This window comes from Canis aureus, chromosome 8 (genome assembly GCF_053574225.1).
Source record: "Canis aureus isolate CA01 chromosome 8, VMU_Caureus_v.1.0, whole genome shotgun sequence".
NCBI classification, from domain to species: domain Eukaryota; kingdom Metazoa; phylum Chordata; class Mammalia; order Carnivora; family Canidae; genus Canis; species Canis aureus.
The window spans coordinates 68,766,009-68,789,881 of record NC_135618.1 but is presented as its reverse complement, the minus strand read 5'-3'; the positions used below and the strand labels follow the sequence as shown (position 1 = coordinate 68,789,881).

At 39.9% G+C, this 23,873-nt stretch overlaps 1 protein-coding gene across 16 annotated transcripts in view; it reads left to right on the top strand.

The window, feature by feature from the left end:
- ZCWPW1 (zinc finger CW-type and PWWP domain containing 1) overlaps positions 1-23,873 on the top strand; it is a 75,289-nt gene that overhangs the window by 6,560 nt on the left and 44,856 nt on the right. For 7 of the 16 annotated variants that reach the window (XR_013385382.1, XR_013385381.1, XR_013385380.1 and 4 more), the window contains 14 exons: positions 807-1,027; positions 1,456-1,546; positions 2,585-2,672; positions 3,246-3,403; positions 3,611-3,733; positions 9,458-9,574; positions 10,291-10,411; positions 11,006-11,081; positions 11,442-11,591; positions 12,538-12,621; positions 13,249-13,315; positions 13,752-13,858; positions 22,893-22,953; positions 23,464-23,601. Coding sequence is in view for 13 of the 16 variants with exons in the window: in XM_077907985.1 (XP_077764111.1) it covers positions 807-1,027; positions 1,456-1,546; positions 2,585-2,672; positions 3,246-3,403; positions 3,611-3,733; positions 9,458-9,574; positions 10,291-10,411; positions 11,006-11,081; positions 11,442-11,591; positions 12,538-12,621; positions 13,249-13,315; positions 13,752-13,858; positions 22,893-22,953; positions 23,464-23,601 (1,602 nt within the window). In the remaining 3 variants the exon portion in view is untranslated. Of the gene's footprint in view, positions 1-143; positions 228-806; positions 1,028-1,455; positions 1,547-2,584; positions 2,673-3,245; positions 3,404-3,610; positions 3,734-9,457; positions 9,575-10,290; positions 10,412-11,005; positions 11,082-11,441; positions 11,592-12,537; positions 12,622-13,248; positions 13,316-13,751; positions 13,859-22,892; positions 23,255-23,463; positions 23,602-23,873 lie in introns of those variants that run through there. The other 9 variants (XM_077907992.1, XM_077907986.1, XM_077907987.1 and 6 more) reach the window with 9 other exon arrangements.

Genomic DNA, 23,873 nt, shown 5'->3' with positions numbered 1-23,873 from the left:
TTACTACTTTTCTAGAAACTTTGAGCGAAATATATATGATTTAGAAGTAGTCCAGTCCAGCTCAAGAAATGTACAAACTCATAGGGAGACAAAAGACATTTATTTATTTTTTATTAAAGATTTACTTATTTATTTATTCTTAGAGACACACACAGAGAGAGGCAAAGACACAGGCAGAGGGAGAAGCAAGCTCTGTGCAGGAAGCCTGACGTGAGACTCGATCCCAGGTCTCCAGGATTACGCCCTGGGCTGCAGGCGGCGCTAAACCACTGCGCCACCGGGGCTGCCCACAAAAGACATTTAAATATCTATAACACAACTTGAATGTGGTAATGCCATCAGAGAGGCATGAAGTGTTATGGAAACTCAGAAGAAAAAATCTATTTATACCTGGGAGGATCAGTATAATTTTCTTTGCACTAGTCCCCCCCCCCCCCCCAGTTTTCTAATTTCTCATAAAGTTTTGTTTAAAGTTAAAATGAATGCATTTCAAGAATTTCCGTTTGAATAACTCATCTTCCTGCATGTTTATATTTGTCACCTTTGAACTATTCAGTAGTTCCTAAACTTGGTATCAGAATAATCTAGATGGCTTTGTAAAACAAGTTCCTAGACCTCACTCCCAACTATTTCTTCCAAATCTCAGGGGGTAGGGTGGGTTGGGAGAGGAGAGGCCTAGTAATCTGATTTTGTTAAAAGCTCTCTCCAGATAATTCTGATAGGGCCAGTCAAAGGGCAGGTGCAAACACTTTCTGTGCTAGATTCTATGTTTCATAAATTCTATTTGATAATCAAATTTCTTTCAGAATGTGGGAAGGGGCCAAAGAAAACCTGTACCCCATCTGCACAAAAATTGTATAGCATGATGTGCTATAGCCCTAACTCATCCAAGGAGGAATCCTTGGGGGTCAGTTCCCCAAAGGCCAGGTTAAAGAAGAAGGAAGAGAAAACAACCACAGAAAATGGTTCAAGCAGTGGCCAGGAGAATAAAGGAAAGCCTCAAGACAAGCAAGCAGAGAAAGAAAAGGTACTAGTCTCACTGATGGACTCTAGTGGGATAGTTTCTCCTAGACATCCAGTCTAGACAAACAATCTTTTCATGTAGGGGCACTTTCAGGTTTTTAAAAAATTCTTTTCTTGTGGCTTCTATTTTCAACTCAAAGAGGTAAAAAAAAAAAAAAAAGTTTTGATGAAAGCCTTTAGCTGGAAATAATGGCTGGGTAGGGGTTGAGGTAGGATGGAGGTGAGAGTAAATGTGATCAGAGACTTTATAAGTAAACTTTTCTTTGACTCCTTTATTCCCAGAAATAAAGTTTATAGAATCCTTAGGGACATTGACTTTATGCTCACAGCCTGATGAACTACTGGCTCATGTAAAGGGGTCTTCCCTGTCTGGTCAGAGAGGAGACATGGGGAAAGATGAGTGGTTTTCCTCCTCTGCCCTTATATCTGCAGGAAAAATCAAGTCTCACCAATGCAGAATTTGAGGAGATCATCCAGATTGTGCTACGGAAGTCCCTCCAGGAGTGCTTGGGTATGGCTTATAGTGAGAGAAGAATTTTAGTTAGACAAACTTTTTTTTAAAAAAGATTTTATTTATTTATTCATGAGAGACACACAGAGGCAGAGACATAGAGGGAGAAGTAGGCTCCTTGCAGGGAGCCTGATACGGGACTCAATCTCTGGACTGGGATCATGCCCTGAGCCAAAGGCAGACATGCAACCACTGAGCCACCCAGGTGTCTCTAGTTAGACAAACTGTCATCTGAGGGGTAGAGTAGGTTGATAGCTTTGCCCTTCCCTCCAGTTTCCTAAGTAAGGAAATAGTATATGGACTTTAAAATATTTTTAAATAGTTCATCTTCTATCAACAGGACTATAGCTAAACCATCTCAAGCAGGGGGTACAAAGCTTTTAGAAAAATGGGTTACATTGACTTCAGAATATAAATACAGTCTCAGATTGTTTTTTAAAATGTAACTTATATTCATTTTTACATGTTTACAATCTACTTAGAAAAGATAAATTATATTTCCCAGATTTGAAGAACTTAGTTTCCATCTACCTTGGGTATTTGTTTCCAATACTGTTTTAACATATGCTCAGGGATTTGGCTTTGGGAATACTACAGTATTCTATACTATAGAAGTCTACAGTGCAGGCCCTGAGGACTTCACCATATATCTTGAGGAGAAGGGGCATAGTCTGATGTTTTCAGCCATTCTTAGGTGTAGTTCTGTTTCTAGAGAAAGTTTCAGGAACAAATCATATGAAATGTAGTACATAAAATTTCTGATATGTACACAAAATAAAATTGACATTACCTGGCTATCCTGGAGCAAGGCAGATCAATCTGGAAAGGCTTGGTGAAAGACATAGATTTGCAGTTTTTCCTGAGAATTTAAAGACTTAAAGTTCTGTGATCTGATGAAACTCCAAAGGTGGGCTCTTCCAGACAACAGGTGGGAGATGTTTTAATGGAAAGCTGCAGCTTAGAAATAATGGAGTTGGTATTTTCTTTAATTGCTTCTCTGCTTATAATATTTTGTTTTGAGAGAGATGGGATCTAGCCTTGATTTTGCAGAGACTTCCTGTGCCCAGCCCATAAGATGCACCCTATTAGACAAGGAACCAGGAATTGCTGCTTCTACTGATAATGATAATGCTGATGGGTGAGTTTATCCCAGTGAGACAAATTGATCACAGGGTGCACTTAGCATTGGTAAATGGTTTTATCTGCCTATCTAGTCATTTTCATATCTCTATGGATTTCTCCCAGCTCAGGAAAGATGCCTGTTTGAATTGGGGAAAAAATAGGCAAGTAGATGGACAAAATTCTCCTTCTCCTTCTTCTCCTTCTTCTTCTTCTTCTTCTTCTTCTTCTTCTTCTTCTTCTCCTTCTCCTTCTCCTTCTCCTTCTCCTTCTTTCTTCTTCTTCTTCTTCTTCTTCTTCTTCTTCTTCTTCTTCTTCTTCTTCTTCTTCTTCTTCTAGATTTATTTACTTATTCAGAGAGAGAGAGAGAGAGGCAGAGACACAGGCAGAGGGAGAAGCAGGCTCCATGGAGGACACCCGACAGGATCACACCCCAGGCCACAAGCGGCACTAAACCGCTGCACCACCAGGGCTGTCTGGATTCTTCTGTCTTTTATCGGACTTTTATCCTTGTTCCCCCCCCCCCAAAAGAAGAGTATGATGAATTGCTCCTTTTTTCCTTTTCATTAAGGAAAAAAAATATTATTTTCAGAGAGAGGGTAATGGTACCTCATATCCTAGAGATTTCAGCCACTCAGGAAGCTGGAGTAACCTCTGTGATAAAGACATCTAAGCCAGGCCAGCCAGATCCTGCACCCTCTGAGAAGAAATCCAATAGACCCTTCCTAAGCAAAGGAAAGAAGGGAGCCCGTAAGTATAGTTAGATATACTTTGACATCTGGCTCAAGTACCTATGCCATAAAATTAAGGACTCAGACAGTGGGAAGGCTGAGATTCTTCAGTCCAAGGCTTGAAACTATCAAGCTATAATGCTTCTTTCTGCTTTCACTGGGCCTTACTATCTATAAAGATTCTCTTCATCTCCCTACCCTGCAGTGTTTTGTTTTGTTTTCCCAGAAGGTGAGAAAATGGAGAAAACCCAAAGTGGACATGAGCACAGACAGAAGGACCAACTGAAAAAAACAGTTCAGGTTGATTCTCAGATCAGAAACCAGCAAAGAGGAAAAGGAGGTGATTTTGGTGAGTTCAGCATGATTTGGAAAACTTCCTGGGCTTGAAAATTGGAGATGGGGATGGAGAGAGGCAAGGTTAGGTTGCTTGAGGATATTCTGTGAAGACTGTAGTTTCTCTCTCATGGCTACTTGGCAGGGATATGCTGCTGTGGAAGAGAGAGATTTCATTCATTTAGTTATTCTGGGGTATAGTCCATAGTTGTTGGGTGCTTACTATACACCAGGCATTTTAGGAAGTGCTGAGTAAATGCAGAAGAAATTAATATATGCCTGTTGGAAGGGAAATGGGCTTGTGAGGAAGGCAAACAAGAAAGCTACAAGTCTGGAGTGGATTTGGAAAAGTTTCTAAGAAAAGATTCTGTTTGAGCCATATGTCGGAAGTATAATTTAGGCAGGTGAACTGAAGTGGCGATGGGTATTAGAGTGATATTTATTGGCAGAGTTATGGAGGAGAGCTAATGGTTATAGCTTTAGGGGGTGTTGGGGGGCAGGATGTTGTAGGGGGAGATAAAACTAGAGACATGCAAGGGTCAAATCATAAAGGGCCTTACATGTTAAGCTAAGGGAGTTGAATTTTATTTTTAAAGCTAAAGCAGAACTACTGGCATTAAGGAGGGAAAACTTGGTAAGATTTGTATTTTAGAAAGCTCACTCTGCCACTGGCATTGAAGATGGATTGGTGGGAGCAAGACTAGACCCACAGAAATAGTGATACAAGCAAGGAAGATAGACAGTAGCAGTGAAGAGGAAGAGACAGATTTGAGATTTTTAGGAGGAAAGATCAGAATATGGTTACTAGTTAGCTCTGAGATGTGAAGAAGAGTGAGGCCTTCAGGATGATCCTGTTTTCTGACCCGAGTGACTGAAAAACCATCGTTCTAAATGGAGAATATAGAAGCAAGAGCACATTTCAGATGGTGAATTCAGCTTTGGACAAGGTAGGGGGTCCGTGATGAGCTTTAGCATCCAAGAAAGAGATCTGGGTCAGAAATATGGATTTGGGAACCTGGATGAAATTTTCCAAGAGGAAGATGTGGAGTGCAAAGAGAAGAGCAATGAATAGAAAACCCATAATGTTTAGGAGGAACCTAATGTTTAGGGTTGAGCAGAGGAAGAGCTTCACAGGGAGAAAATGAAGAACTAAGAGAAAAATTATAGAGATAGAAAGAGATTTAGGAGAGTATGACATCACAGATGCCAGGGGAGGAGAGAATTTCAAGAGAGATTTAGCCTTGTCCAGTGCTGCTAGAGAGACATCAAAGAGGATAAAGGTTTGAAAATGTTCAATGATATTACAGTTAGAAGGTTACCAGGGGTTTTGATTAGACCACCCATATGAGCTGGTAAGGGTGAATGGCCAGTTTAGTTGGTTGAAGAATAAGTACTTTTTCAATTAGTTTAGATGTGAGAACCAGGATGGAGAAAGTGATGAATAGAGGGGAGTGGGTGTAGAGTTGAGGGAAGGTTTTTTATTTTTTTTAACTTTCTTTTAAAAGAAAAAGACTTGGCTTGTGTGTCGTCAGCATACGTATATGCTGAGGGAAAATTGTTTATAAAGAAGGAGAGATTGGGGTGCCTGGGTGGCTCAGTCAATTAAATGTCTGACTCTTGACCTCAGTTCAGATCTTGATCTCAGGGCTGTCATTTCAAGCCTCATGTTGGGCTCTACTCTGGGCATGGAGCCTACTTAAAAAGAAAAAAAGGAGGGATTGAAGGGAATGAGAAGAGGGCTGGAGGGCTTATTCTTAGGAAGGACACTTCAGCATTTGAGATTGGATGGAGGGAAGATAAGCAGGGGTATAGATTTATTTATTCTTTTAACAATAGATATTAATGCCTTATAGTCTATTCTAGGCATCACACTAGGTATTGGAAATAGAGTGGTCGCCAAAATAGATAATCCATCCTTTCGTAGAAGTTACGGTTTTAGTGTATTAGGTAATAAACAAATATAGGCAATAACCATGATAATTGTGGGAAATTTTATTTTATTTTATTTTTAAAGATTTATTTATTTATTCATTCAGAGAGAGCGAGAGAGAGGCAGAGACACAGGCAGAGGGAGAAGCAGGCTCCATGCAGGAAGCCCAATGTGGGACTCGATCCTGGGTCTCCAGGATCACACCCCGGGCTGCAGGCGGCGCTAAACCGCTGCGCCACTGGGGCTGCCCTGTGGGAAATTTTAGAATGAGAAATAAAAGAGATCAGACCATATGTTAATATGTTTAAAATTCTGAAAATAAGTACACTTAACAGTCTAGAGGGAAAACAGGTTTACACCAAAAACAGGCTTGTACATACTTGAAAGAAAACTCTAGATATCACACAAGATAGTCCAAGACAATAAACCGCTTCGCATGTTTAATGACATGATAACGTAAGGAGCCAGAGATGTAAGTTTTATTTGGGCAGTTGGGTGGTCTGGGAGGTGGTGTTCCATCTCCCACACCTCTTGGTATTAGGGCAAGGATTGTATTTTCACTGGGAGATAGAAAGTCCACTTCTTAGGCAGTGCTCATTGAGTGGAGTTGTGATTGTGAGGAATGTGTAAGCCTTTGGCTATAAATGAACTGCTCTTCCTGTTTCTTCCAGTTTCCAGGGACAGGAGAGTCCTCCTGGAGTAGGAAGAAGAAATGACAGTATCTGATAAATACAATCAATATTTGTGAAGTGAGGGAAAAGAATGGAGTGTCATCACAGGAAATAAGGGAGACCTAATCAAGATTGGGCCAGTCAGAGAATGCACCTGTGAGGAGATGGCCTTTAAGCAGAAATCTGAAGGAGGAGCAGAAGTAGGAGAAAGAGTTTAGGGAGAGTGCAGTTTGGCATATTGCAGATATTAGAAGGAAGTCATTGTGATTGGAGTTCAGAGAGCAAGGCGAAGTGAGGCAGAGAAGTGGTTCTGGATGAATGTACAAAGTGAGGGTTTTATCCTGAGCACAGTGGGAAGCCACCGATGAGTCTTAACCAGGGGAGCAATGTCATCAAATTAATGTTTTAAAAGACTCCCTTTGGTGATTAATTGGAGAATGAAGTATGTAGGGACAAGAGTAGACGAGTGAGTCCTAGGATTAGGCACTCTGGTGGCTTAGATGAGGATGATGAAAGTGGAGACAGAAGTGGATGGTTTTAAGATATGTTTTAGCGGTAACTTGTCAGAACTTGGTAATGAATTGGATATTGGGTGAGAGAGAGGTGAGAGTATGTTAAAGATCATTTGTTTCTGGCTTAAGCAGTTGCTTGGGAGAAGATGGGGAAAAGTGGAGGAAGAACAGATTTGTGGGATAAGATCAAGCATTTATTTGGGTTTGGGCCTGTTAGGTTTAAGATCTTTGTGAGACATCCAAATGATAATGTCAAAGAGTGAGGTGGCCGTAGGGAATCTGGAGCTTAGAACAAAAGCTAGAAGTATTTATTCATCAGTAGATGGCCAGGTGTAGATAGGTTTCAAACCTCTAGCAATGGGTGAGCTCACCTCAGGAGAAAGTATAGCATGGGAGCAAAGGCCTGTGACTGGGCTTTGGCACCCCAACATTTGGAGACTGAGTGGAGAATGAGGAGGGAGCTGCCAGAAAGATAAGGAGAAGGAGAAGGGATCACAGAACCCAAGGAAATGGGTGTCCACTGAGATGTTCTTTGTGTGTATGTGTGTATCATAGCGCTGTGTTGTGAGCCTCGGTTTTCTGGAGCACATCTTCCTTTCTTCTAAGTTATTTGAAACTTTAAAGAACTCTGTTGCTGTCATTGGAAATTTTATCCCAAGCCACGAATACCTAGTTTTACATCATTAGGATAACTTTTACCCATTCATTTGCTCATGAATATTTATTACTTTCACAATCATTTATTTTATTGATCTGTGTTTACTTGTATGATCCCTGACCCCTTCTCCCACTCTTTTTCCTAGTCTTGCTAGGTTCCCTCTACATCAAAAACTGTTATTGGCAGCTGTCGTCTTGGCTTGGTTTGGCTTTTTTAGATGGTATTGTTTTGTTTTTAATTATACAAAGTTTCCAAATTTTATTATCATATCAAAGACATAAGATGCCGGCACATAGTGACCAAAAGAAAACCCAGGTAGGAAGCCAGCACATCTGGTTCCAGCAGACCTGGGCCAGATGGGCCAGTGCCGAGTCCTGCCACCACTGTTCATGTCCATTGGCCTAGAGGCAGGGCTGGCTTGGTGGACACCCTCACAGGAGGTCAGTGCCTGAGTCAGGTCCACAGGGGCTCTCTGTTGATAGCCTAGTTGCCCCTGCTTCTAACTCTGAATCTTAGTCTTTCTGTTTGGTCCTTGCTCAACTTTCTCTGGCTGCTGAAGCAGAAGATATAGATCTGTTTGGGCTGTGCTTTCTTGCTGTTGTAGGATGAGGGTGGTGACCCCTGGTGGGGGTGTGGGTACTGCCTGAGCACGCAGTTTAGAAGAGGCCAGGCCCCAGGTGGCATGCCTGCCCATCACTGCATGCCTCACCTACTAGCAGCACTGGAGACACAGGTTTCAGTGGCGCACAGTGACTGCTGTGGTACCACACGCACCTGTGCTTCCCAGGCTCTGCAGCTGTCTTTTCAGACTAATATATCATTCCCAACCAGTACTTTTTTCTTCAAAATAGGAAAATTCAGAACATGATACCATAATATGAGCTACTTTGAAAGGACCCAAGTATAAGTCAACTGCTTCTCTGAGGGCTGATTTCAGGGGGATGGAGGGCATCCCTTATATTCATGCCTGAAAGGTAAAATTGACAGTGGGCAAGTGAACTTACTGAACCTCAAGGGAAGAAGGGTTTTTACAGAAAGTAAGAGCGTAGTGGTCTGGAAGTGGTGATGAGTAAGGATGATGCTGACCCCAGTCTCTGGCCTGGGGTATGAGAGAGGGAACAGAGTCCACTTAGAGGGCTGTGGGTGGGGTGGGGTAAGATCAGTTTGGGGCAGTGTCATTAGTGCATCACCAGGTTTCAAAAAGGAGATGGATGTTTTAGACAAGAAATTGAAGGTATGTGGACTTTTTGTTGTTCTTGTCTAGAATTCCAAAGAACATAGTGGAAGGATTTAGGACGGAGAGAGGAGAGCCTGTGAGAGGCATTGGGTCAACTTAACAGATGTTGGGATAAAGAAAGGTGGGGATAAGGGTTTGGAAGGTAATGGATAAATGAATGCTTAGCCTTTGAGCAAGGCCTGAAGTAAATAGTTGGTTAAGTTGATAGACATCTGTGTTTTTTTGGAAAGGGGTAAACTTAGGGCTGTTGGTCCCAAAGACTGCAACTTAGCAATTTGGTGACAGGTAAATCAGCTGGTATTCAGATAGGAACTCTGGATATTGTACACAAAAGAGATACTGGTTAGCCCTTCAGAAGAACTTTCCAGTAGTAACAGGCCAGCGGAGAACGAGGCACTTGCCAGAAAGATGGTGGCCAAACTTTTCGAGAACTGTCAATACAGGAAATACTCTCCCCCCCCGCCCTCTGGGGGAAGGAGAGATGATAGTATGGCATAGGAGAAAGATTGAGATGTGAGACCTGGGGTCCAAGTTCAGCTCTGCCACCAATTTAGACTGATATTCAGCAAGCCAGTTATCTTCTCTGACCTTAGCTTTCCCATTTATAAATCTAGGATTAGACTAGTTAGTCCTTAAGGCTATGTGATTTTGGAGGGTATACACTGATTTTATTTGGACTGAAGAAGGAAGGGCATATTTTTGTTTCATTGCAGTTTTTTTTTCTTCTCATAGGCCAATGTCTTGTTTGGGTCCAGTGCTCCTCTCCAAACTGTGAGAAGTGGAGGCGGCTTTGTGGAAACATTGACCCTTCAGTGCTTCCAGATGATTGGTCCTGTGATCAGAATACAGGTAGAAAGGACTGGAGATTTTTTTTTTCTTTTTATTCTATAATGGTTCTTCTTTTCTTTTTCTGTATGTATCCCTTAGATTAAATATGTCATAAATGTAGTTATAACTCCAGGGGTCCTTGTAGTGTTTGGGAGAGGGAAAGGGACCATCATATCACATCAAGGTAAATCTGTCATAATGGGCTAGAAGAAGACACCCTGAAGAGTTATGTTGTGTGAAGGCCCTGGGATCTAAACATAGATTCTGAGTAAAGTCCACATTCTTCAGCATTAGTCTGATCCAGTTAGTCCTGATTAGATTGTTGGATAAGAAGGGATATAGGATATATGAAGAGAAAACAGGTGAGAGAGAGCCTAGAGAATGTTTGAAACCGTTTGGAAGAGATTATGATGGTATAGCCCAACCCAATTATTTTTACAGATAACAGAGTCTCAGAGGAATTGCTGTCCTGGTGTTATGAAGATGAAAGCAGGGTCAGATAATGTGGGATATAGGCAGAAGTTTGGAATCTCTTTCTGTAAAGTACGGGGAGGCAGCACTCCTGCTCTTGCTGTAGCTGTGCTTTCTCCATGGGTCTTGGTTCTTCCTCTATGACTGTCTCCCAGGTGCCCTTTTGGTCCTACCTCTTGCATATTCTTGTCCTCTCTTCTGCCCTCATCCAGATGTTTACCTAGTGAGGTTCTTTTCTTCCCTTCATTCCTTCTCTCTTTTGCCAGACTTGAAGTATAATCACTGTGACATCCCAGAGGAGTCCTGGACAGGGCGTGAGAGTGATGTGGCCTATGCTTCCTACATTCCAGGATCCATCATCTGGGCCAAGCAATATGGTTACCCCTGGTAGGGCACCATGGTATAGTCAGAGCATCCTTCATGAACTTGGAAGTGGTAGATTAAAGCAGAGAGGGAAGGAAATGGAAAGCATTTATAATGGAAATAGTACCTGCTTTAGAAAGAACATGGGGTGAAGGAAAAGATAAAGTACTGAGCTTGGAGGCTTTGAAAGAACACATTTTCTAGAGGTTTCACAGTAGAGGTGGTATCTCCCTGGGAAAAAAGTTCTGACAATTCTACCCTCTGTGAGTAGAAAAAGGAAGGTGGCTTTTAAGGCATTTTTAAAATATTGAGATATGAGAGATATATGAAGTAGAACGAAGAAGGGTAGGATAGTTTTTTCTTTGGAGATGTCCCTAGTCAGAAGATTTTTTCTCAGGGTTGATGGAAGGCCTACCAGGGGTAAAATATTCTTACTAGGAAGATTTTGAGTTTCTTTGTACACTGATAGAAGTCATTTTAGTCATTTGGTAGGACTACTGGGGCGATGGCAGGGGGACACATCTATCTTTGAGATCCTTTGTTTGCAAAACATATTGCCCCTTTCTGTACATGTGTATTGATGAGTTTGTGTTATGTTCATATAACTGTTTTCCCCAGGTGGCCAGGCATGGTAGAATCTGATCCTGACCTGGGGGAATATTTTCTTTTTGCTTCTCATCTTGATTCCCTGCCGGTAAGTTTTCTTACATCAGGGTAGGAAGGTATTCAGGCCAAAGTGGATGAACAAATCCATCCTAACAGGTGTGCAGGGTTAGAAACAGATATAGCCAGCAGGTATGAGCAGAAACACACTTTTAGCTAGAGTGACAAACACAGAAATAAATACCCACATATAGAAACAAACTTGTATCTAATTAAATATTTAATCATCACTAGGACATTTATAGTTCTGATAAATATGCTTTGGTTAGGATTCCTGAGATCAGGATGGAAGAATAGTGGGCTGAGATGGGGTAAGGTTTATGACATCACATGAGGCCCAACACCTCCTTCCCCGTAAATCCTCAGTTCTTTCCCCATCTTTTCTGGCTAGAGGGTCAAAGCAAGGAGAAGGACAAGAGGCCATTTTTTATTTCAGTCTAAATACCATGTGACATTTTTTGGAGAAACAGTCTCTCGTGCTTGGATCCCAGTCAACATGCTAAAGAACTTCCAGGAACTGTCCCTGGAGCTAGCTGGAGTGGTAAGCAATCCTTGGGGGTCAGTTGTAATACAGGGAACCTGAAAACTAAATCTGCCCTTTATCAAACCTGATTTTCTCCCAGGGGAAGCTGTGATGAGAGAAAGTCCCATATCGGACCAAGTGACCAAGGGTGAGGTTATTCATGAGGGAGTCTTCTTTCTACCAGGATTGCAGCAGGATAATGATTTTTCTTAATCTCTTTCCTTGCTTGCAGGTAGAGAGTCTTCCTAAAGACTACTGTTTTCTAAAGTTTAGCAAAGGCAGGTGTGGCAGAAATGAGGGCACATATTAATCAGGTTTTCTCAGTCTTGGTACCATTGACATTCTTTGTTGTGGAAGGCTGTCCTGTGTATTTTAGCATGTTAAGCACAGCATACCTGGGCTCACCTGACATCTGGCCAGGCCAGGGGGTGCTATTGTCCTTGGTTTCAGTTGTGACAACCAAAAAAATTATCTCTGGACATTGCCAAGTACCTTCTGGGAGGCAAAACCTCCCCTGGTTGAGAACCACTGAATGAACTAATAATCACTGCCTATAATCACTTTGGGTTCAACCAGCCTTAGAAATGAGCAGAGACCCAGCAGCTCTGAGACCTTCAAAAATCAGGCTGTATAAAATCAAGCAGCTGTATCTGAAGAAACTTGTGAGAAGCTTAAAAGTGGAATCATCTGACTCCTAAAATCTTGCCTCTCCATATTTCCATGGGATTCACTTTGGTGAGGACATCAAAATGTTGGTTGACAGTATTGCTAGGGGTTGGTAACAGGTTTGTCATGGGGGATAAGAGAGATTATGTCTCTAAACTCAAAAGATTAAGAATGGGAGTATCATATTAATATCAGGAACCAGAAATAAACGTAGTTAAAGATCATGTCTGGTGAGTAACTCTATGTTGGAGTCACTTCTTTAATATTTATCATTGATTCTAATCTTCCTCTATTTCAGAAAAAGTGCAGGAACAAGGACTGCAACCAGAAACTGGGGGCAGCCCTGATGATGGCTCAAGAGGCAGAACAGATCAGTATTCAGGTAGGAGAGTGTTCAGGCCACACACCTGCTCCTCTTTGGGACTTTGGACACAAAGAAAAGCATATAGTCTCTACTACAGAAAAGTGGCTTGTCCTTCCCCATCACCCATTCTTTAGTCTTAGAATTAGTCTTTTCTTCCCAGGCCAGATTCCCTTGACTCCTTAAATCATTTATTCTTTTCCCTACCCTTGGACAAATGGGATCTTCTCTCATCCTACATAGAAACAGTTTGTAGCAGGTGGCATCCTACCTCCCAATTTAACTTTAGATGTCAGATGTATGTGTCTTAACCTCTATTTTATGCAGGGTCAGTGTTTACTCTCAAATTCTGCCTTAGGGGATATGGTAGAGAATGACAAACTGAATTATAAGTAAACTGGAAAAAGACATTATAATCTATGGCATCTAATTATAAAACATAAATATATAATATATATAATATAAAGATAATATTATGTATTATAATAGTTAATCTTTACACAGATTGTGATAAACAGAACATGAAATTTCAAGTAAAAATGGCATGGAATATGAATATAAAGTCCATAACTAAAGTCTTGAAGACAGAAGGCAAAAGTCATCCCTTGGACAGTAGTGGATGATGCTTTTGTTTCTTGGTTCCCTCAGGAACGGGTTAACTTGTTTGGTTTCCGGAGCCGATACAATGGATCTGACAGTAGTGGGGAAGGAAAAGGTAGGATCAGTAGGAAGATGAGGACTAGAGAGGGTGGTAAAATGACATAGAGAGGGAGGTCCTTCCTGATGGCAGCAACTGAACCTTTATTTTATATTCATTGTTATCTGCATAATTCTGGATTTTCTAATAGGAGGACCTTCATGAATGCCATTGACCAAGTGTCCAGGGTGGATGGATGGATAGATGGATAGATGGATGGAGGAAGAAAGGAATGGAGAGAAAAGGAGGATGGGGAGGGAGTGTGCATGTTGACGAGTGGTGAGACTTTGGAAAAACTGAAGCCATGTTAATCTAGGGCCATGTTTTATGGAGAAAATGCCACTGGGACATGAAAGGCAGAGTTAGAAGACTGCTTCTCTGGGATCAGTGCCATTAACTCATCATCTAATTTATTGGGTAAATTCTTTAACGTTTCCTTCCAATTCCTTTCTAGACTTAATGCTTTCTAGGGCTAACAGCCCAGACTCCTGCTTAGAGAAAGAAGAGGAAGAGTCAGAGTTGGAGGAGGAGGGGTTGGAGGAGGAAGAAGAAGAGAAAAAAGTAAGATTGATCTTGGGGATTGCTTTTAGGAGATTCCTGTAGGATGTCTGGTTGGCATGGATTTATAACTAGGGAAGCATCCAGGCCTGCCTCAGGGTGGGTCTTATGTCTTAGGGGTCTCCAGGGAAGGAGACTCTCCTCTTTCCTCAGTTATTTTCTCTAGTATCTCACATTTCTAGGAACTTATTTCTTATTATCATCTCAGTTCCTAATGTAGTCTTTGATTCTTACTGTAGTAATTTCAGAGAATAGCAGGTTGCCTCTCTTCACTCTCAGTCCTCCCCTGTGTGGACACTTAACCTTACATGTCTTAATATTCATTCACATGTCTCCTTAGGCTCTTTTCAAGCATATGAAATATAGATTTAAAAACATTTTTTAGAGATTTATGTATTTGAGAGAAAGAGTGTGTGGGAGGGAAGGGAGAGGGAGAGAGAATCCTAAGCTGACTCCACTCTGAGTGTGGAGCCTGATGTAGGGTTTGATCTCATGACCCTGAGATCATGACCTGAGCTGAAACCAAGAGTTGGATGCTTTAACCAACTGAGCCACTCAGGTGCCCCAGCCTGAAATACAATTTAAAAAAAAACACTTAAAGACTTTTTAAAAGAGTGGTTGTAGGTTCACAGCCAAATGGAGAGAAAAGTAGAGAGTTCCTGTATCCCACCTGTCTCCACACATGCATAACCTTTCGCATTATCAACACCCACACTGGAGTGCTGTATTTGTTTATAGTTGATGAACCTACATTGGCACATTGTAATTATGTAAAGTCCATTGTTTACATTAGGGTTCATTCTTGGAGTTATATTCTGTGGGTTTGGACAAACAGAACAATATGTATACATCATTATAGGATCATACGAAGTATTCTCACTGCACTAAAAATCCTGTGTGCTCTACCTATCCACCCCCTCCTCAAAACCCCTGACCACCCCTGAGCTTTTTTTTTTTTTAAGATTTTACTTATTTATTTATTTGAGAGACAGTGAGTCTCATTGTGCACATGCACAGGAGGAGGGGCAGAGGGAGAAGCAGACTCCCCACTGAGCAGGGAGCCAAACATGGGGCTTGATCCCAGGACTCTGGGATCATGGCCTGAGCTGAAGGCAGATCTTTAACTGACTGAGCCACCCAGGTGCCCCAACAACCTCTGATCTTTTTATTGTCTCAATAGTTTTGCCCTCTCCAGAACATCATATAATTGGAATCATGTGGTGTGTACCCTATTCAGACTGGCTTCTAAGAAGTATGCATTTAAGTTTCCTTCATGTCTTTTGTTTGGAATTGTATGGCTTTGTAGCTTGTATCTTTTTTTCCTCTGAATTTTTCCATTTCCTGGATGTACCAAGTTTATTTATCCATTCACTTACTGAGGGATATCTTGGTTGCTTTCAAATTTGGACAATTATGAATAAAGCTGCTATGAACAGCTGCATACAGGTTTTTGTGAGAACATAAGTTTTCAACTCCTTTGGGTAAATACCAAGGAACTTGATTGCTGGATTTTATGGTAAGAGCATGTTTAGTTTTTTAAAAAATATTTTTATTTATTTATTCATCAGAGACACAGAGAGGGAGGCAGAGGGAGAAGCAGGCTGCATGCAGGGCACCTGATGTGGGACTTGATCCCAGGACTTCAGGATCACGACCTGAGCCAAAGGCAAGCGCTCAACTGCTGAGCCACCCAAGCTTCCCGAGCATGTTTAATTTTGTAAGAGAATACCAAACTGTCTTCCACAGTGGATATACCATTTTGCATTCTCATCAGCACTGAATGAGATTTCCTGTCATTCCACATCCTTGCTAGTATTTGGTGTTGTTAATGTTCTAGATTTTAGCCATTCTAATAGGTGTGCAGTGGTATTTTGTTGTTTTAATTTGCATTTCTCTGATAACATATGATCTAGAGCATCTTTTCATATTTCTATTGGCCATCTGTATACTTCTTTGGTGATGTGCCCATTAAAGTGTTTGGTCCATTTATTTAATTGGGTTGTTTATTGTCTTCTTTTTGAGTTTGATGAGTTCTTTGTATTTAGGTAACAGTCCTCTGGCTGATATGTCTTTTACAGGTATTTTCTCCCAGTCTGTGGCTGATTTTCTCATTCTCTTGACATTGTCTTTTGCAGAACGAAGTTTTTAATTTTAATGAAGTCAGCCTATTAATTGTTCTTTCATGGATCATGCCTTTGGTGTTGTATATAAAAAGTCATTGCCATATTCAAGGTTATCTATGTTTTCTCCTATGTTATCTTCTAGGAGTTTTATCATTTTACTTTTGTAAAATTATAATAAGTTCTGAGTTAATTTTTGTGAAGGGTGTAAGGTTTATGTCTAGGTTCATTTTTTGGCATGTGGATGACCAGTTAGTTGTTCCAGCATATTTGTTGAAAAGACTGCTCTTTTTGCTCTTTTGTCAAAGATCAGCTGACTATTTTTATGTGGGTCTGTTTTTGGGCTCTCTATTCTATCCTATTGACCTACTTGTTCTTTTGCCAATTCCACACTGTCTTGATTACCATAGCTTTATAGTAACTTTTAAAGTTGGCTAGGGTCAGTCCTCCAGCTTTGTCCTTCTTCAGTATTGTGTTGGCTATTCTCGATCTTTTGCCTTTCCATGTAACTGTAGAATCAGTTTGTTGATATCTACAAAATAACTTGCTTAGATTTTGTTTGGAATTGCATTGACTCTGTATCAAGTTGGGAAAAACTAACTGTTGACAATATTAAGTCTTTCTATCCACAAACATGGATTATCTATTTAGTTCTTCGATTTTATTCAACAGAGTTTTTGTAGTTTTACTCATATAGATCTTATAGATATTTTGTTATATTTATATGTAAGTATTTAAATGTTATGATGCTGCTCTAAATGATATTGTGCTTTAAATACCAAATTCCACTTGTTCATTGCTGGTGTATAAGAAAGTGATTGGCTTTTACATATGAACCTGTATCCTGCAACTTTGCTATAAATGTTTATTAGTTGTGGACTTTTTGTTGATTCTCTTGGATTTTTTATATAGATGATTATGTTATCTACAAAGACAGTTTTACAGTTGACCCTTGAATGGGTTTGAACTATGTGAGTCCACGTATATGTGGATTTTTCCCCCATAAATTTAGTTCAGTACTGTAAATATATTTTCTCTTTCTTATGATTTTAATATTTTATTTTCTCTACTTTTATTGTAAGAATACAGTATATAATGCATATAATGTATAAAATACATGTGAATCATCTGTGTTATTGGTAAGGTTTCCAGTCAACAGTAGGCTATTAGTAGTTAAATTTTGAGGAAGTCAAAAGTAATACACGGATTTTCCACTGTGTGAGGGGTCAGCACCCCTAACTCCAGCATTGTTTAAGGGTCTGTATTTATTTCTTCCTCCTATCTATACCTTTATTTTTTTGTCTTACTGCATTAGCTAGAACTTCTAATATGATGTTGAAAAGGAGTGATAAGAGGGGATATCCTTGCCTTGTTCCTGATCTTAGGGGAAAGGCTTCTAGTTTCTCAGCATTAAGTATGATATTAGTATAAGTTGTTTGTAAATATTCTTTGTCAAATTGAGGAGGTTACTTTCTATTCCTACTTTACTTAAACTTTTGACTGTAAACAGGAATTGGATTGTTAGTCAAGTGCTTTTTCTTTCTTTTTTTTTAATTTTATTTATTTATGATAGTCACACACAGAGAGAGAGAGAGAGAGAGAGAGAGAGAGAGAGGCAGAGACACAGGCAGAGGGAGAAGCAGGCTCCATGCACCAGGAGCCCGACGTGGGACTCGATCCTGGGTCTCCATAATCGCGCCCTGGGCCAAAGGCAGGCGCCAAACCGCTGCGCCACCCAGGGATCCCTCAAGTGCTTTTTCTATATCTATTTTTATGATCATGTGATTTTTCTTTTTTAGGCCATTGATGTGATAGATTATATTAGTTATTTTTTTTTAAAGATTTTATTTATTTATTCATGATAGTCACAGAGAGAGAGAGAGGCAGAGACACAGGCAGAGGGAGAAGCAGGCTCCATGCACCGGGAGCCCGACGTGGGATTCGATCCCGGGTCTCCAGGATCGCGCCCTGGGCCAAGGCAGGCGCCAAACCGCTGCGCCACCCAGGGATCCCCTATATTAGTTATTATTTTCAAATGCCAAACTGATCTTGTATGCCTTGAATAAATCCCACCTGGTCATGGTGTATAATTCTGTTATACATTGTTGGATTTAATTTACTAATATTTTGTTGAGGACTTTTGCATCTCTTTTCATAAGAGATATTGATCTGTAGTTTTCTTGTAATATCTTTTTTTTTCTTTTTTTAAATTTTTATTTATTTATGATAGTCACAGAGAGAGAAAGAGAGAGAGGCAGAGACATAGGCAGAGGGAGAAGCAGGCTCCATGCACCGGGAGCCCGATGTGGGATTCGATCCCGGGTCTCCAGGATCGTGCCCTGGGCCAAAGGCAGGCGCCAAACCGCTGGGCCACCCAGGGATCCCTTTTCTTGTAATATCTTTGTCTGATTTTAGTATTCAGGTAATGATGGTCTCAGAATGAGTTAGAAAGTATTCTCTCTGCTTCTTTTCTCTGAAAGAGATTATAGAGAATAGGTATCACTTCTTCCCTAAATGTTTGGTAGAATTCACCAGTGAACCCATGGGCCTGGTGCTTTCTGTCTCGGAATGTTGGCTGTTACTGATTCAACTTCATTAATAGATATAGATCTATTCAGATTGTGTGAGTTTAGATGGGTTATATCTTTTAAGGAATTGGTCTATTTCCTCTTGGTTAACAAATTTGTTTGCATAGAATTATTCATAATATTCCTTTATTATCCTTTTAATGTTCATGGACTCTGTAGTATATTTTCTGATATTAGTCATTTGTTTCCTCCTTCTGTTTTCTTAGCTTGGCTAAAGGCTTATCAATTTATTGATCTTTTCAAAGAACTAGTTTTTTTGTTCCATCGATTTTTATCTACTAATTACCTGTTCTCATAATCTCATCAATTTCTGTTCCAATTCTTATTATTTCTTTTCTTCAGCTCACTTTGGACTTAACTCGCTCTTCTTTTTCTAGTTTCCCAAGGTTGAAACTTAGACTATTGATTTTAGTTCTTTCTTCTTTCCTAATATATGTGCTGATCTTAGGTCTTTCTTCTTCTCAAATATATGTGTTCAGTGCTAAATTTCCCTCTAAATACTTCTTTTCCTGTATCCCACAAATTCTGATAAATTGTGTTTTCCTTTTCATTTAGTTCATATTTTAAATTTCTTTTAGCTAAATATTTAAAAATTTCTCTTGAGATTTCTTCTTTGACCCGTGGGTTATTTAGAAGTGTGTTATTTAATCTCCATGTATTTGGGGACTTTTTTGGTTATCTTTCTGTTACTGATTTCTAGTTTAACTCCATTGTGGTGTGGGAGCAGATGCTGTATGATTTCTATTCTTTTAAATATGTTAAGTTTTGTTTCATGGCTCAGAATGTGATCAGTCTTGGTGAATGCTTGATATGGGCTTGAGACGAATATGTATTCTGCTGTTGTTGAATACAATGAAGTAATTTGTAGATGTCACTTATATCCATTGACTGATGATATTATTGAATTCAACTATGTCCTTCCTGATATTCTACCTGTATCCATGGATCTATCCATTTTTGATAGAATGGTGTTGAAGTCTCCAACTATGATAGTGGATTCAGCTATTTCTTTTTGCAGTTCTTTCATTTTTTTGCCTTATGTTGTTTGGTGCTCTGTTTTTAGGCTCACTTTAAGGATTGTATGTGTTCTTGGATTGATCCCTTTATCATTACATAGTGCTGTTCCTTATCCCTGATAACTTTCCTTGCCTTGAAGTCTGCTCTGTTTGAAATGAACATAGCTACTCCTGTTTTCTTTTGATTGATGTTAGCATGGTGTATTTTTCTATTTACTTTTATAATACATATATATCTTTATGTTTAAAGTAGACTTCTTGTAGGCAACATGTAGTTTGGTCTTGTTTTTTAATCCCACTCTAACAATCTGTGTCTTATAATTGGTGCATTTAGGCCATTATAAATAGTTATAATAACTATAATAACTACTATAAAAAGTAGTTATTAATATAGTTGGGTTAATATCTACAATATTTGTTACTGTTTTCTATGTGTTGCCCTTGTTATTTCTTCCTATTTTTGTTTTCTACTCTTTTTATGCCCTAAGTGTTTAAAATATTTTAAGTAATCTCTACCCAATATGGGGCTCAAACCTACAACCCCGAGATCAAGAGTCTTATGTTCTACCAATGAGCCAGGCAGGCACCCCTCAAGTGGTTTCCTGTTTTGTTTTTAGTGAGAGAGAAAGCATGTGTGTAGGGAGGGGCAGAGGGAGAGGGAGAGAGGATCTTAAGCAGGTTGCATATTTGGAGTGGAGCCAGACTTGGGGCTTGGTCTCACAACCTTGAGATCATGACCTGGGCCAAAACCAAGAATTGAATGCTTAACCAACTGAACCACCCAGGTGCCCTCCCCACTCTGCAACTGTTTTTAACTGAGCATTTTATATTTTATTTACACAGTTTTTAACTGAACTATCTTCTCCCCTTCCTTAGCATTTCTGGTAAGGTGTTCTTTTCCTTTGGCCTCTTCCAGGATTTTTTCTTTTTTTTCCCTTTTTAAAAAAGGTTATTAAATTCCAGGTAGTTAACATATAGTATGTATTAATTTCAAATGTATAATCTAGTGACTCAGCACTTCCATACATCATCCGATGCTCATCACAACAAGTGCACTCCTTAATTCTCAGGGCTTTTTGATTTTCTGTAGCTCAAAAATATCTTTTAAGGAATTGCCTTATTTGGAAATTACATGTGGTTATTTGGAATTTATCCTTTTTGGTGTTCTCTGAGCTTCCTAAATCTGTGGTTTGGTATCTGACATGAATTTGAAAAACTTCTCAGTCATTATTATTTTCAGTATTTCTTGGGTTTCTTTTTTCCTTTTCCTTCTGGTATTCCCATTGTGCATATGTTACACATTTTATAGTTGTTCCATAGTTCTTGGGTATATTGCTCTTTTTTTTTCCCTTTGGTCTTTGTTCCCTTTGCTTTTCAGCTTCAAAGGTTTATGTTGAGATATCCTCATGCTCAGAGATTCTTTCCTCATCTGTGTTTAGTTTACTAATAAGCCCATCAAAGCATTTTCTTCATTTCTATTACTGTGTTTTTGATCTGTAGCACTTCCTTTTGATTCTTTCTTAGGATTTTCATCCTTTTGCTTACATTGCCTGTCTGTTTTTGCATGCCACTTTATCCATTATAGCCCTTTGCATATTAATCATATTTGATTTCAGTTTCCAGTCTAACTCCATGCCATGTTTGGTTTTGATATTTGTTCAGATTGTGTTTTTTGCCTTTTGATATGCCTTGTGGTTTTTTTCTTGATTGCCAGACACAGTGTATCAGGTGAAATTGAAATTTTGCCTTTTATTGTGGAAATTATGCCTTTATTTTTATTTTTTTAAGATTTACTTATTTATTTTGGGGTGGGGAGAAGGAGAGAGAACATGAGTGGGGGGAGGGGCAGGGGAAGAGAGAGAGAATCTTAAGCAGACTCCTCACTGAGCATGAAGCCTGACTTGGGCTTGATCCCACAACCCTGAATCATGACCTGAGCTGAAATTAAGAGTCAGACACTGAACCAACTGAGCCATCCAGATGCCAATTTCTGAATTTGCCTTTATTTTTTTATTTTTATTTTTTATTATTTGAATTTGCCTTTAGTAATGTGGTGGTAAGGGCTAGGGAAGGGTATGTGTTCTCTAGTTCTACTATTAGGTCTCATGTCTGTTTTCTTTAAAATTTTTTTTTTACTTATTTAAGTAATCTCTATACCCAACACAGGGCTCAAACTCACAACCCTGAGATCAAGAGTTGTACCCTCTTCTGACTGAACCAGCCAAGTAATCCTATATCTCATGTCTTTGATGAATAGCCTACTCCAGACTGTGAACTTCTCAGTGTTTCTTAGTGTTTTCTCCCCCCATTAGGTGGGACAAGATGGCTAGAGTGGGCTGGGGTTAAATATTCTCTTCCCTCTGGATAGTCAGGCTCTGAATATCCCAGTAGATTAGGCTCTGGTTAACTAGTTTCTTTTGAGAGCAGGCCTTTTTCAGGACAGAGTGCTCTGGTATATTTCAAAATGGTTCCTTTGCCCTCCTCCTGATGGAAACATGGAGATTTTTCTCTGATACTTACTGTGAGAACCTGAGCAGAGGTTTGAGACCTCCTGGAGGTCAAGCTCACAAAAGTCTGGGAGCTCCTATAAGACTGGGCACCACTGGAGTTTTTAACTCTTAGACTTGTCTGCACTGAACAATTTAGTATGTTGAGGTTTTCCTGCCCTGGAATTGGTTCTTGTGAGACCTGCTGGTTCTTCTGCTTGTGAGTCTGTGCTCCAGTAAGCTATGACTCCCTGTATTTGCTTCTCTGCCCCTTCAGTTTTGAGGATAGTAGGTTGGTGGCCCTGTGTCCTCACCTCTTGTATCAATACAAAAAGAGTTGTTCATTTTTTGGTATGTTCAGTTTTTTTGTTTGTTGTTAGAATAGTGTAGTGACTTCCAAATCCCTTAAAAATAGAACCAGAAACTGAAAGTCCTGAAATATAGATTTTTAAACTTTTTCTTTTAATTATTTTTTATTGAGGCAAAATTGGTCTATAACATTATATAAGTTTCAGGTATATAGGATGAAGTGATCAACACTAAGAGTCTGGTTATTGGTTTGGTTTTTAATTTACCAGTTTTTATCATGTTCATGGCCTAACTTTATTTCCTTCTCTTGTACATAGAGCTTTCTACTGACTAATACCAAACAGAATGGAAAAGATGGATAGTTTCATCTTTGTTGTTATTGATTTAAACAGTATCAGGCTCATGGAACCCAGTTTGACTCCCTAACTCCACTTATCATTTCTGTAGCATCCCACCCTATTAAAAACACAATTATGTGACTTCATTTATATTTTTTTATTTTTCTCTCCCATTCTCAGGACCCGACTTTGCCCAGTCCCAAGCCAGCCAGAATTCAGACAAAAAAACCCAAGGCAAGAGGTAAGCAAGCCAGCTGGGAACAGGTATGTGCTACCATTCTGCAGGGCAGAAGCAGACAGTGGGTGGGGTCTACAGGTCACTGGATCTTACTGGCTATCTCAGCTCTAAAATATTTAAAAATGGTTAAGGTTCCTACTAGTGTCATCAGGGAAGCAATAGCCTGCTCACTTCTGTGTTCTGGTTATAAAATCTTAGATTAAAGGTGGAATGAATATCTTAAATTCTTAGCTAAGAAAGATGACTTCCTGGAGAAGACAGGCTATGAGGAAAAATATAATCAGAAGAAGATCCAGGACCAAAAAAAAAAAAAAAAAAGGGGGAAGGAGGGAGAAAGAGAGGGAGTGAAATATTTGGGAAAAGGGAAGGAAGAAACCGAGAGAACTCACTAGATTGAGGATGAGCAGAGGATGTAGGGCAGAGACTAACTGTGGGGAATCCATGGACCTTTGCTGAGCTGTCATTTAGAGAACTAAACAAATGTTCTACATATGGGGGGTGGGGATGATACAGGCCTAGCAGATGGACAAGATGGGACCCTGCAAAGGAAGACACTGAAGAGATCTCTGGGAAATGAATCTGCAGCTCCTCCTGTACTCATAATGGGAAGGAAAGAAGGAGGACATGGGAAATCAGAGCCTGACCAACCAGGTGAGGCAAAACTATGGGAAATGAGGCTTAAGCCTGTATCTCCCTTCCCTGGATCATTTCTTAACTTTAAAGCTTCTCATTCTTTTTAAAAAGAACAAAAATTAGGCATCTCAGATTGTAGAGTGTAGCACACACTATAAGAACATAATGGTTTTTTATTTGATTTGATCCAAGGACAGGAGAATGGTGAGGAACAGGGAACTGACATCTAATGAGTATTACTATGGGGGATCCCTGGGTGGCTCAGCGGTTTAGTGCCTGCCTTCAGTCCA